The sequence below is a fragment of the Myotis myotis genome, unplaced genomic scaffold (assembly GCF_014108235.1).
Source record: "Myotis myotis isolate mMyoMyo1 unplaced genomic scaffold, mMyoMyo1.p scaffold_m19_p_4, whole genome shotgun sequence".
NCBI classification, from domain to species: domain Eukaryota; kingdom Metazoa; phylum Chordata; class Mammalia; order Chiroptera; family Vespertilionidae; genus Myotis; species Myotis myotis.
The window spans coordinates 105,790,963-105,803,945 of record NW_023416346.1 but is presented as its reverse complement, the minus strand read 5'-3'; the positions used below and the strand labels follow the sequence as shown (position 1 = coordinate 105,803,945).

At 36.8% G+C, this 12,983-nt stretch overlaps 1 protein-coding gene across 1 annotated transcript in view; it reads left to right on the top strand.

The window, feature by feature from the left end:
• Positions 1 to 12,983, top strand: part of CFAP47 (cilia and flagella associated protein 47) — a 469,227-nt gene that overhangs the window by 175,466 nt on the left and 280,778 nt on the right. Inside the window, 1 exon segment of the mRNA XM_036304204.1 lies at positions 3,842 to 4,063. Coding sequence (XP_036160097.1) covers positions 3,842 to 4,063 — 222 coding nt within the window.

The following is a 12,983-nucleotide window of genomic DNA, read 5'->3' as shown; positions in this document are numbered from 1 at the left end:
AAATTATTATTACTAGGATAAAGTTGTAAAATCTTTACTTACATTTGTATAATTGGCTACTTTAAAAAAAATTCAGTCAATATTCCTTAAGAAGTTTTGAGCTGTACCAACTGCATTCAAATGTACAATTGTAACACCTTTGTCGTGGATTGAAACTTATGCCTATGGAATGTCTTTTCTTTATACTTAGTGAGGCTTTGTCCCTTAAATTCTAAGCTATCTTATATTAACATAGGTACATCACTTCTGGTTAGATTTACATAGCATTTTTTTTTCAGTATCTTTTACATAAATCTTTCTGGTTCCTATGTCTTTTTATACCCTATCTTTAGCTTGTTTCATAATTTTTCCTCAGTTGTTGTCTTTTAATTTGAGTTTATGGTTCATACAAAAGTAACAAAATTACTGTAATTTGGATTTAAATCTACAATATTTTAAAGCTCTATTTCTGTCTATTCCGTGTTCCTTTTCTCTCCTATTTTGCCTTCTTTTGGATTGATTAAATGTTCTTGTTTCATCTTCTAATAGCTTAGAAATTAAATATACTTTTAAAATTATTTTAATGATTACCTCAGACAATACAGCATACAGTCTTAACCTGGAGCCCTTCTGCGGTCCCTCCTGCACCCTCTCACAATCCGGGACCCCTTGGGGGATGTCATCTACTGATTAATAATTTAATCTTCTTTCTTGATGTGGCAGGGATATATGGCATTTTAACTATTATCTTTTTTCCTGTCATATGCTACTGTTGTTGTGCATTGTAATTATATATATATCCCAGGCAGTATTATTTTTAATTAATGAATAACATCTACAAATTTTATTGTTCTTCATTATTATTTTTTTATTTTTGATCTTCAATGTAAAACAATTTTCTTCTTTTCAAATAATTTTCTTTAGATCTTTTAATTAAGGCCATTTGGTAACAAATTTCTGATTTGTTTCTAAAAATAAATATATTTTTCACTTTTATTCTAATTGTATCATTTTGATTTGTGTTGGATCCTAGATTGGCAGTTATTTTTTTTCAGATTTAAGGTATATTATTTTCTTTTGTCTTCTAATGCTTTGCAAGTATTATCTTTGAAGCACTTTGAAAACTTTATGTTTGGTTTTTAACAGCTTCACTGTGATATGCCTAGAAAAGTTTTCTTTATAGTTATTATTGGAGTTCATAGTATTTTTTTTGTGGTTTCATTTTTATAAACTGTCAATTTTGTAGAGTTTTCAGCAATATCCTTTCCAATTATGTGCCCATCCCATTCTTTTGGGTTCCTCTCCTTCTTTATTCACTATTTTGTATTTCTCATCTTTTTTTCCCTCTATATTGCAATATGGAAACTTTCCTATGGCCTATATCTAGTGCATTAATTTTCTTTTCATTTGATTTAGTCTGCTGTTAAGCTCATTCATTGCTCTCTTAATTTTACTTATGGGATTTGTTCATTTCTAAATTTTCTGTTTGGTCAATTTTTATATAATTTACTAGAGGCCCGGTGCACAGAAATTTGTGCACTGGCGGGGGAGAGGGAGTGTCCCTCAGCCTCACTTGTGCCCTTTCACAGTCTGGGACCCCTTGGGAGATAACCACCTGCTGGCTTAGGCCCACTCCCGGGTGGCAGATGGCAGGCCTGATCCCTCGGTGCCTGCCCTGCCTCCCTGGGTCACATGGCAGGGCCGATCGGGGGGGTTGGGGTGCCGCCCTGGGTCAGGTCGCACACAGGACCCCCGGACAGCAGCTGGGCGGACCAGCAGATCGCTGCTGCCCTGCCCGTCTGCCCCAGGTCAGGTCGCACACAGGACACCTGGGCAGGCCGGCGGATTGCTGCTGCCCCTCCCGGCTGCCCTGGGTTGGGCCACACACAGGATGCCCGCTGCCCCAGGTTGCAAATAGCAGGCCCGGATGGCGGCGGGGCAGGCGGGATGGTGCTGTCCCACCCTGCCTGCAGTATGCTAATTAGCCACCATCTTTGTTGGTAGTTAATTTGCATATCACGCTGATTAGCCGATGGGAGGCGTAGCGAAGGTATGGTCAATTACCATGTTTGTCTATTATTAGATAGGAGAGTTCAGTGATAAAAATCCTCAATCTTAAACATGGTACATACAGTTAGTTTAAAATCTGTTTCTCACAAATATAATATCTGGGCCTGTTCATTTATATAGTTTGTATTATTTACTATTTACATTGTGTCTGTTTATATTGTTTACTGTTTCTCCCCATTTACATTCTCTTGTTGCTTTGTCTCTTTCTTATTTAATTGTTGTATGTTTGTGTTTTAATTCTGTTTAGACCATTTATATTTTCATAATTTTTTGTATAAATATTATAAGGTCTATGCTGGTATCAATTTTCTCCATGAAATATTTGTTTTCTTTATTGGTAACTTCAGGATATACTGGCTCTTTTACATACATTACTTATAATGAAGCTGAGGAAATAAAGGTCTGGTAACTTCCATAAAGTCACAGAGCAAGTGGCAGAGCCAGGGTCTGAGCAATTGTAGTCAAACCCTTACCTAAATCAATGTTGTTTGTCCTGTAATTCTATACAATAAAAGCCTAATATGCTAAGTGTCCGGTCATCCAGTCGTCCAGTTGGTATGCTAAGGCTGCTTAATTGCTTGCTATGACGTGCACTGACCACCAGGGGGCAGACAGTCAACCGGTCGACCTGTCGCTATGACATGCACTGACCACCAAATGGCAGACAGTTGACCGGTTGACCAGTTGCTATGATGTGCACTGACCACCAGGGGGCAGGCGCTCCAACTGGCAGGTTGGCTTGCTGCTGGGGTTCAGCCAATCGGGACTGAGCGAGATGGGCCAGACACGCCCTGGAGCCTTCCTGCTGTCCCTCCCCGGCCCTGATAGTGCACTGGTGTGGGTCCCTCAGCCTGGCCTCACCCTGTCACAATCCAGGACCCCTCAGGGGTTGTCAGAGAGCCGGTTTTAGCCCAATCCCGCAGGCCAGACCAAGGGGACCCACTGTTGCACAAATTCGTGCACTGGGCCTCTAGTATGTGATATAAATCTACAACCTAGCAAACTGGTGAACTGCCTTTCAAAATGGCCACTTGGACACATTTTATTTGTCAGTCTAAGCTAATGATACATTTATGACTGATTACTATCAAACAAATAGTATAGTATTAGATATTGGATAAACTGTAGTCAGCAAAACTGGTTGAAATTTTTTAGTCCAATTGAAAGTTAGCGTATATCACATCTTGGTGCAGGAGTTGTCAGGAAATAGAGATTGCATTGTCTTATTTAAAGAACAGAGAAATACATGGGAACAATAGATCCCTGGACTTCATCTTAAAAATACGAATTTCTAACTCATGAGCCAGTGTGCAAGATGTGCCTTTCTAAGTATTAAAAAACAAATATTGAGAAAATGTATGTAAATTGGACTTTGTTTAAACATGTGTGATGAATGTTTGAAATATATCTCAGAAACCATTATAGGCATTATTATCTTTAATTTATAGCATACAAATTGAGTTCAGTGAATTACACGGCTAGTAGGTGATAGGTCCAGGATTTAATCCCTATACTGTTTAGCCAAGGCACTTATATTTTCTAATCACAATCTAATCTTTTAGACTTGACAATTGCAACATTAGATAATGATATATATTTTTAAAAAGATCCTGGAAAGCTCTGGGGTTATTAAAAAATTCAATTTTTACCAACAATGGTATCTGAATAAATGAGTTTTGTCATTTCTTTTTTATTTGATTTGGAATAGAATTTTATTTAGTCATTGGATACATTTTTTCCATAACATAATGTTTTGATATTTAAATACATTTTTAAAATTGTTTTTCCATAGGGATGTGAATAAAGTGCAAGCCTTCGGATCAATCTCATTAGATCAAAAACATGCCAAAGCAAATAGCTTTTTAAGATACACTAAAACCATTTATGATGTGATACGCCACTTGAGTGGAGTAATGCCTGATGGGATTAATCCTAGTCAGTCTTTACCTGTGGATTACATTGAAAGGCTCATTCAGCTTCATTTGCAACATTCTTTGGTTCTTGACTTTCTCAGGTAAGAGCAGGGATGTGCTAATTTAAAAATGTAAGTATGCCCTGACATGTTTTTCTCAGTGGTTAGAGCATCGGTCCTCCTAAGGAAAGGTTGTGGGTTTGATTCTTGAGGTTTGACCCGAGGCGTGGTTGGCTCTAGTGCTGGAGGCAGCTGATTGCTGTGTCTGTCTCACATAGATGTTTCTCTCTCTCTCTTTCTCTCTCTCTCTTTCCCTTCCTCCCACCCTCCCTCCCTCTCTCTTCCTCCCTTCATCACTTCCTTCCTCTCTCCCTCCCTCTCCTTTTCTTCCCCTCCCTTCCACTCTCTCTAAAAATCAAATGGAAAAAAATATCCTCAGGTGAAGATTCAAACAAACAAAAAATATAATTATGGCTTGGATAGATAGATAAGTAAGTAGATGGGCAGGTAGATAGCTAGATAGATTTTGATATTATTTGTGTTTTTAGAAAATATTGGCTAAGTTTCCACAATATACAGAACCTTGTAATATATACCTTGGAAAAATGATAGCAAATAAGCATTTCATGACTTACTGAATTTATAATCTAATGCAATAATTTTCAAACTTTAGGATGCATCCAAATCATTGGGATGGCATAGTAAACATGTTGCTGGCCCTTACCAACAGAGTTATAATGCTAATTTGCATTTATAGCAAGATTCAAGTGATACTGGTACTTGTTTCCATGACCTCATTTTGAGAATCCTCATTTAAGTCAACTATAAAAGCCATTGAACAAAAAACAGGTGTAACCAATAATTATTCTTCAGATTACTGTTAATATAATCTCAAGTTATGGGCACTGTGAATTTTTAGTCTGCATAGTTAAAATCTTTTAATATTAAGTTAATGGACAGGTGAAATTTTCCATAAATTATTAATAGAAAACATAGGAAAAATATTTGTCATCATAATGTGTATGTTTCTCTGCAAAGATTAAATGGCAAGTGGCAAAGAAATAGAAAAATCAGTGCTCATTAAAACTATAAGGGGAGTGTTTGTGAATATCTAGCACTTCTTTTGCCTACATTTGCAGTATCAATGTTCACGGGGACTCCCCACATTCATGGGTAGTGTTATTACTCCCTCTTCCATGTTCCTATATCACTAAAATAATATTTTTACTTGCAATTATTTATGCATTGGGGTTAATGTATTTTAAGACATATTACTATGTTCTTATATTTGGCATATTTGTGTATGGAATCTACCCCATAGTTGGCCAGAGATATTTATTTACCTTAGCAGGAATGGGGATGTAGATAAGAAGAGGACAATTATAGCAGGAATGGAAATGAAAGATTTGGTGTTCAATTTTTTAAATTTCTAGATCAGACTTTTTCAGTTCCTAGCAATATTATGGTCTTAATTAGAAATGTTACTGAACAAAATAATTTTTCTTTCTTAGATTCTCACTATCATGGTAATAGCCAAAACTAGCTTGAGTTTCTTGTCACTTGCAAGAGATCTAGAAGTTACGTAAGTCATTGAAGGTGACTGAGGGAAGACCTGGGCAGCCTGTTATAGGAGATGCTGGGTTGGCAAATAAAGAGGCAGAAGGATGGCTGGCTCTGAAGCCACAATATGAACGATATATGTATGATGACAGGGGAGTGGCTAAGTCAGTTAGGAGGGACCTCTTGGTCCTTGAAGGAGTTAAGAGGGGAGATACAGGATCCCCAACTCAGGCCTCAGCAGCAGATACCCACATGGCAACTGGGCTTCACGTAGAGAGGGGACATTGCCAAAGAGACTGAGCATCCAGAAAAGTAGTCAGAGACGTTTATGTACAGATACAAGAAAAGAGTCTATCTATTCCATGTAAGCCCAAATCCATGATCCATGTCCTGAGACGCCTTCTAGAATTTGGAGGTTACTCCTTTATAAAATAATATAAAATACAAAAATTAGATACATGGCTTTAGAAGCGACTCATGAAAGTGAGGAAACCTGAAGTTAAAGCTTTGTTCACTTGGCAATAAATCTACCTCCTCCCAGATGCTATCCTGCAGTGGGTAGTGGAGGTTGGAAATTTTCATTATTTATCCCAAAGAACAGAATTATCATTAAGAGACTGTTCAGGTGAGAAGAGACTAAGGTATGTGAAGATTCAAGTCTGCATTTTCTATTCCTCTATACCCAATCTGGGTGGGATAATGAGAAATATTCTATCATTTAAGGAAAATAGCACACCACTGACTCATTCATGATTCTGTATACCCCACTAGTTTGTGAGTGTGTGAGTATATGAGGGCAGGAGCCACATCTCATCTGGCATCTCTTACCACCCACGGTCATTGATAGCCCTGAATGGGTCCAATGGTCTTTCAATATTTATTAACATTTTCTTTCACAGAGCTTTGCTTTTTGAGCTACTGTACTAAAAGGAATAAAACTTTGAAATTGAGTCTCAGACAGTCTAATAAGAAAGACAAAAAAATTGTGAAATATAAAACTAAGGGGTAAAGGAAAAAAAAGTAAAGCATTTGCATTCCAGGAGGGACTATATAACCAATGAGAATCAAGTTGGAGAAAATTAGGGTGGGTACTATGAATGTTATACAATGAACTTTATTTATAATACTAAACTATGATCTCTTAAAAATGACTTTAATTATGAAGACATTTATCCCATCGTACCTATATTACTTTTCTAGGGCTACCATAACAAAATACCTCAGACTGGCTGGTCTAAACAATGCAGATTTATTTTTTTCACAGTTGGAGGCTGGAAATACAAGATCAAGGTGCAGGTAGATTGGTTTCTTTTGAGGCCTCTCTGCTTGGCTTGCAGATGGCCACCTTCACTCTTGTCCTCACATAGCCTTTCCTCTGTGTGTGCATACACTTGGTGTCTCTCTGTGTATTCAAATTTCATCTTATAAGCACTAGTCAGATTGGATTAGGGACCACACTAACGGCCTCATTTTATCTTAATCACCACCTGAAAGGCCTTAACTCTGAATAGTCATATTCTGAAGTACTGAGGGTTGTTTCAACATAGGACTTTTTAGGGAGACAGTGTCAATCATATGTGTTGTATTATGAAAATATGAACTTGCTGTTATATTTTCCAATAAATTTTTATTGCTAAATGCGAAATAATATGCAAGATGTTTCTTGTCGTTTGTGCCTGTTATGGACTGGATTTTGTTTTCCCAAAGATCGAATGTTGAAGTCCTAACCTTTGGTGTGACTCCATTTGGAAATAGGACCTTTAGGGATGTAATTACGTTAATGGTGTCATAAAGGTTGATTGCTGAGCCGATAAGACTGGTACATTTATAAAAAGAGGAAGAGGCACCAGAGATCTCTCTTCCCCTCTTTCTTTTTGTGGGAGCACAGAGAAAAGGTTATGTAAGGACACAGCAGAAAGTGGCTATCTGCAAACCTAGAGGAAAGGTTTCACCAGAAACCAAATTTTGTTCTTGGACGTTTTGGCTCCAGAACTGTGAGCAAATAAATTTCTCTTGTTTAACCTACTATGGCAGCCTGAGCAGATTAATATTATCTAATATTAATTATCTAAAATCCCTTAAAATCCCCTTATATAATATCATTTGTTTATAACCAACAATAATTTTTATGATGTGGTTAATTTTCATTGAAAAAAACCCTTTTTGATTTATAATTCCATAATATAGGGTGTCCCAAAATTCACGCAAGAAGTAATTTTGATAGAAAATGCAGGTTTATAATTAAAAATTGTAAATTTTTTATTGATTCATAAAGTATACAGTATAGGGTTATGTATGGAATAGCACATCGGGTAAATGGCCTCCACGGCTTTGCTGGCACATATGCAAAGCCATGGTCTTGATTGTGCCTGCTCCTGGGCCATAATTGGTACTTGGTAATGCTTATCAAATTGAAGGGATTGAAATCAAAGGGAAACAGATATTAGAATCTAATTCAATAAACCAAGTAAAATTAGGCTTTTATTTATTTTTGTTGTTGTTGTTAATGCTCACGCAAAATTCAAATCTTGCGTGAATTTTGGGACACCCTATATAAGACTAAAACAGAAACAGAATATAAACACTGTATACCCTAGGTTAAAAATATAAAGTAAGAGCTCTAGCTGGTTTGGTTCAGTGGATAGAGCATTGGCCTATGGACTGAAGGGTCTCAGGTTCAATTCCAATCAAGGGCACATGCCTGTGTTGTAGGCTTGATCCCCATTAGGAGGCGTGCAGGAGGCAGCTGATCAATGATTCTCTCTCATCATTGATGTTTCTATGTCTCTTTCTCCCTCTCCCTTCCTCTCTGAAATCAATAAAAATCCTATATAATAAAGAGCTAATATGCTAATTAGACTGAACAGCTGAACGACCTTCCGAACATCCTTCTGAATGTAGCCAGGGCTGCGAGTGCCAAGACCCTTGCACGAATTTCGTGCATCAGGCCTCTAGTATATTAATAAAAAAGAAAATATAAAGTAGGATATTACATAATATAAAGCTACTATAACCCATTTCTTTTAGGTTTTCTTTAAATTTATTGGAGTGACATTGTTCAAGATGATCATATAGGTTTCAGGTGTGGGTTTCTGTGTTACAAGATATGTATATTGCACCATATGTTCACTACCCAAAGTCAAATCTTTTCCTGTGACCATATATTAAGACCTCATTCTCCCCTAACCCCCTTCCCTTGGACAACCACCACACTACTGTTTGTGATCACGCATTTCAGTTTTATGTCTCATGTATGAGTGAAATCATATGGTTCTTAGCTTTTTCTGACTGACTTATTTCACTTAGCATAATGTTCTCAACGTCCATCCATGTTGTTGCAAATGGTGCTATTTCATCCTTTCTATGGCTGAGTAGTATTCCATTGTGTATATGTACCACATCTCCTTTAACCCAGTCCTCTATCATAGGACACTTTGGTTGTTTCCTTGTCTCGGCCACCCTGAATAATGGTGCAATGAACACAGGGGTGCATATATCTTTGTGAATACATGATTTCGAGTTTTTTGTGTATATACCCAGGAGATGAATTGCTAGGCCATATTCTTAATTTTTTGAGGAATCCCCAGACTGTTTTCCCTAGTGGTTGTACCAGTCTACATTCCCACCAGCAGTGAATGAGGTTCCCTTCTTCCTACAACCTCTTCCAACACTTGTTATTGCTTGTCTTGTGGGTAATGGCCATTCTAATAGGTGTGAGGTGGTATCTCGTTGTTGTTTTGATTTGCATTTCCCTAATTGACAGTGAGGTTCAACATCTTTTCATATATCTATTAGCTGTTCGTATGTCTTCTTGGGGGAGGTGTATTTTCAGATCCTCTGCCCACATTTTGATTGGGTTTTATGAGTTCTTTATATATTTTGGAAATTAAACCTTTGTCGGAGCTACTGTTTCCAAATACCATCTCCTATCTGGTTTGCTGTCTTTTGTTGTCAGTTTCTTTTGCTGTGCAGAAGCTTTTTACTTTGATATAGTCCTATTCATTTATTTTTGCCTTTACTTCCCTTGCCATTGGGGTCAAGTTCATGAAATGTTCTCTAAAGCCAAGGTCCATGAGTTTGGTACCTATATTTTCTTCTTTGTAACTTATTAGTTTAGGCTTTATATTTAGGTCTTTGATCCATTTTGAGTTAGTTTTTTTACATGTGAAAATCTGTAATCCAGTTTCATTCTATTGCATGGGGCTTTCCAGTTTTCCCAGCACCATTTATTAAACGGACTATATTTACTCCATTGTGTGTTTCTGGCTTCTTTGTTAAAAATTCTCTCTCCAAATACATGTAGTATTATAGCTGGGCTCTCTGTTCTGTTCGATTGATCTGTGTGTCAGCTTCTCTGGCAATACTATGCTGTTTAGATTATCTTAGCTCTGTAGTGTAATGTAAAGTCAGGTAGTGTGATACCTCCAGCTTTGTTATTTTTTTCTCAGGATTGCTTTGGCTATTCGGTGTCTTTGGTGATTCCATACAAATCTGATGATTTCTTGTTCTATTTCTTTAAAAAATGACTTGGATTTTAATGGACATTGCATTGAAACTGTACATTACTCTGGGTAATATGGACATTTTAACTTTGTTAATTCTTCCAATCCATGAACACGGGATATTTTTCTATTTTGTTGTGTCTTTCTCAATCTCTATTAATAATGCTTTGTAGTTTTAAGAATATATGTCTCACATTCTTTGGTGTTTATTCCTAGGTATTTTATTGTTTTGGTTGCATTTGCAAAAAGAATTGTTTGGTTTTTTTCATTTCTTTTTCTGCAGTTTTGTTGTTAATCTACAGGAAAGCAATGGATTTTTGCACATTGATTTTTGTATCCTGCAACTTTACTCTATTTGTTTATTGAGTCTTTATGGTTTTCTATATAAAGAATCATGTCGTCAAAAAAAGTGATAATTTTACTTCTTCCTTCCCTGTCTGGGTGCCTTTTATTTCTTTCTCTTGTCTTATTGCTTTGGGTAGTACTTCCAGCACTATGTTGAATAAGAATGGTGAGAGTAGATGTCCTTATCTTGTCCTGATCTTAAAGGAAAAGCTTTCAGTTTTTCACCATTAAATATGAAATTAGCTGAGGGTTTGTCATAGTTGGCTTTTATTATGTAGAGGTACTTTCCTTCTTTTCCTATTTTATTGAGTGTTTTAATCATAAATGGATGTTGTATCTTATTAAATGCTTTTCTGCATCTATTGCTAAGATCATATGATTTTTGTCCTTTCTTTTGTTAATGTGATGTATTACATTGATTGACTTGCATATGTTGAACCATCCTTGTGTCCCTGGAATGAAGTGCACTTGATCGTGATGTATTTTTGATGCTCTGTTGTATTCAATTTGCTACTACTTTGTTTAGGATTTTGCATCTGTATTTATTAGAGATATTGGTCTGTAGTTTTATTTCTTAGTGCTATCTTTTCGAGGTTTTAGTATCAGGGTTATATTGGCCTTGTAGAATGTGGTAGGAAGTATTGCCTCTTCTTCAATTTTTGGAAAAGTTTGAAAAGGATAGGTTTTAAATCTTCTTTAAATATTTGGTAGAATTCACTGGTGAAGCCATCTGGTCCTGGACTGTTGTTTTTTGGGAGGTTTTTGATAGTTGTCTCAATTTCCTCACTATTGATCAGTCTATTTTGATTTTCCAATTCTTCATGATATAGACTAGGAAAGTTATATAATTCTAAGAACTTATCCATTTATTCTAGGTTATTGAATTTAATGGCATATAATCTCTCATAATATTCTAGTATGATCCTTTGTATATCTATGATACTATCTATGGTGACTTCTCTTATTTCTCTCCTCTTCTTTCCTTAGGGAGTCTAGCTAGGGTTTTGTCAATTTTATTAATCTTTTCAAAGAACCATCTCTTTGTTTTATTAATTTTTGGATAACCTTTTTGTTCTCTATTTCATTCAATTCTGTTCTCATTTTTATGATTTCCTTTCTTCTGTTGACTTTGTGTTGCTTTTGTTCTTCTTTCTCTAATTCCTTAAGATGTAATGTTAGGTTGTTTACTTGGGATTTCTCTTGCTTTTTGAGATAGGCCCGTAACAATATAATCTTCCCTCTTATTACTGCTTTTCCTGCATCCCAGAAGTCTTAATGTGTTATATTGTTATTCTCATTTGTCTCTCTATATATTTTGATCTAATCTGTTATTTCTTCTTTGTCCAGTCATTTTTTAGTGGTATGTTGTTTAATCTCTACGCATCTGTGGGTTTCTTTGCTTCCTTTTTGCTGTTATTTTTAATTTAAAGGCATCATAGTCAGAGAATATGCTTGGTATAATTTCAATCTTCTTAAATTTGTTGCCCACCTTTACATGTTTCAATGCACAGGTGTTTAAGGTATGCACCTGTGTTGAGCAGGGATTTCTTTGTTCAATTATAGTTGGTCAACTTGTTGAAATTTCAGGGGGAGAAAACAAAGGGTTCTCTCACACCACCAGTCCTCTGACATTCTGCATTTTCTTTATTACTAATTTCTAATTCCTTTGATATTTTTTAAAAAGTTTTCATTTACCAAAATAAATACACTCAAGAAGAAAAAGCTTACTTTCCTTTATAAGTAAATTCAATTCCAGGTGTGACTTTATTTCTTTTAGCTTTAAAAACTACTAATATATTGGCCAGCCTAGCCTGTTTTGTTACAGAAATTACCAGGTGACTGAAAAATACACAGGAGTATTTGGAGATATAGGAAAAACCCATTTATTTTCAGATGTTTCACATGTAGTAGTATAGGACTCAGGGGAGACTGTTTCTCTCCAAATCCTGAGCAAGCCAATATGGAGGAAGCTTTATCTTTATACCCCTTGGTTTCTTTGTCCCCCAAATAAGGTTCAGATTTCTGGACCTTTTGCGGGCTTTGCAAAAAGCCCCATGTGTTGGGATGGGGGCTGTGAGACCATACCTAAAGGCCTGGCCTGGCACCAGCACTGATAACCCCCTCTGGGGGTTGTGTATTGTTCATGGTTTATGGCCTCTGTAAAATGGGAGTATTTAGGTAAACAGGTCTTGCAAGACCAGATAATTAAGGAAGGGGCAGTGACTAGACTATAGACTAACAGGAATGTGCATTAGGGATACCATCAGGCTGCTAGCAGCCCCCGCCCACCCCTCAAATGTCCTATTTTCCTCATCAATTTGGCTCAGTGGATAGAGCGTCGGCCTGTGGACCAAAGGGTCCCGGGTTCGATTCTGGTCAAGGACACGTAATTCAGTTGCAGGCTCCTCCTGGGCCGGGCCCTGGGCTGGGCTCCTACAGGAGACAACCAATTGATGTGTTTCTCTCACATTGATATTTTTGTCTGTCTTTCCCTTGCTCTTTCACTCTGTCTAAAAATCAATGGAAAAATATCCTTGGTTAGGATTAAAAAAAACCAAAACAACAAAAAACTATGCTGCCAGAGTGGCTCAGTTGGTGGGCCGTTGTCCTGTCTA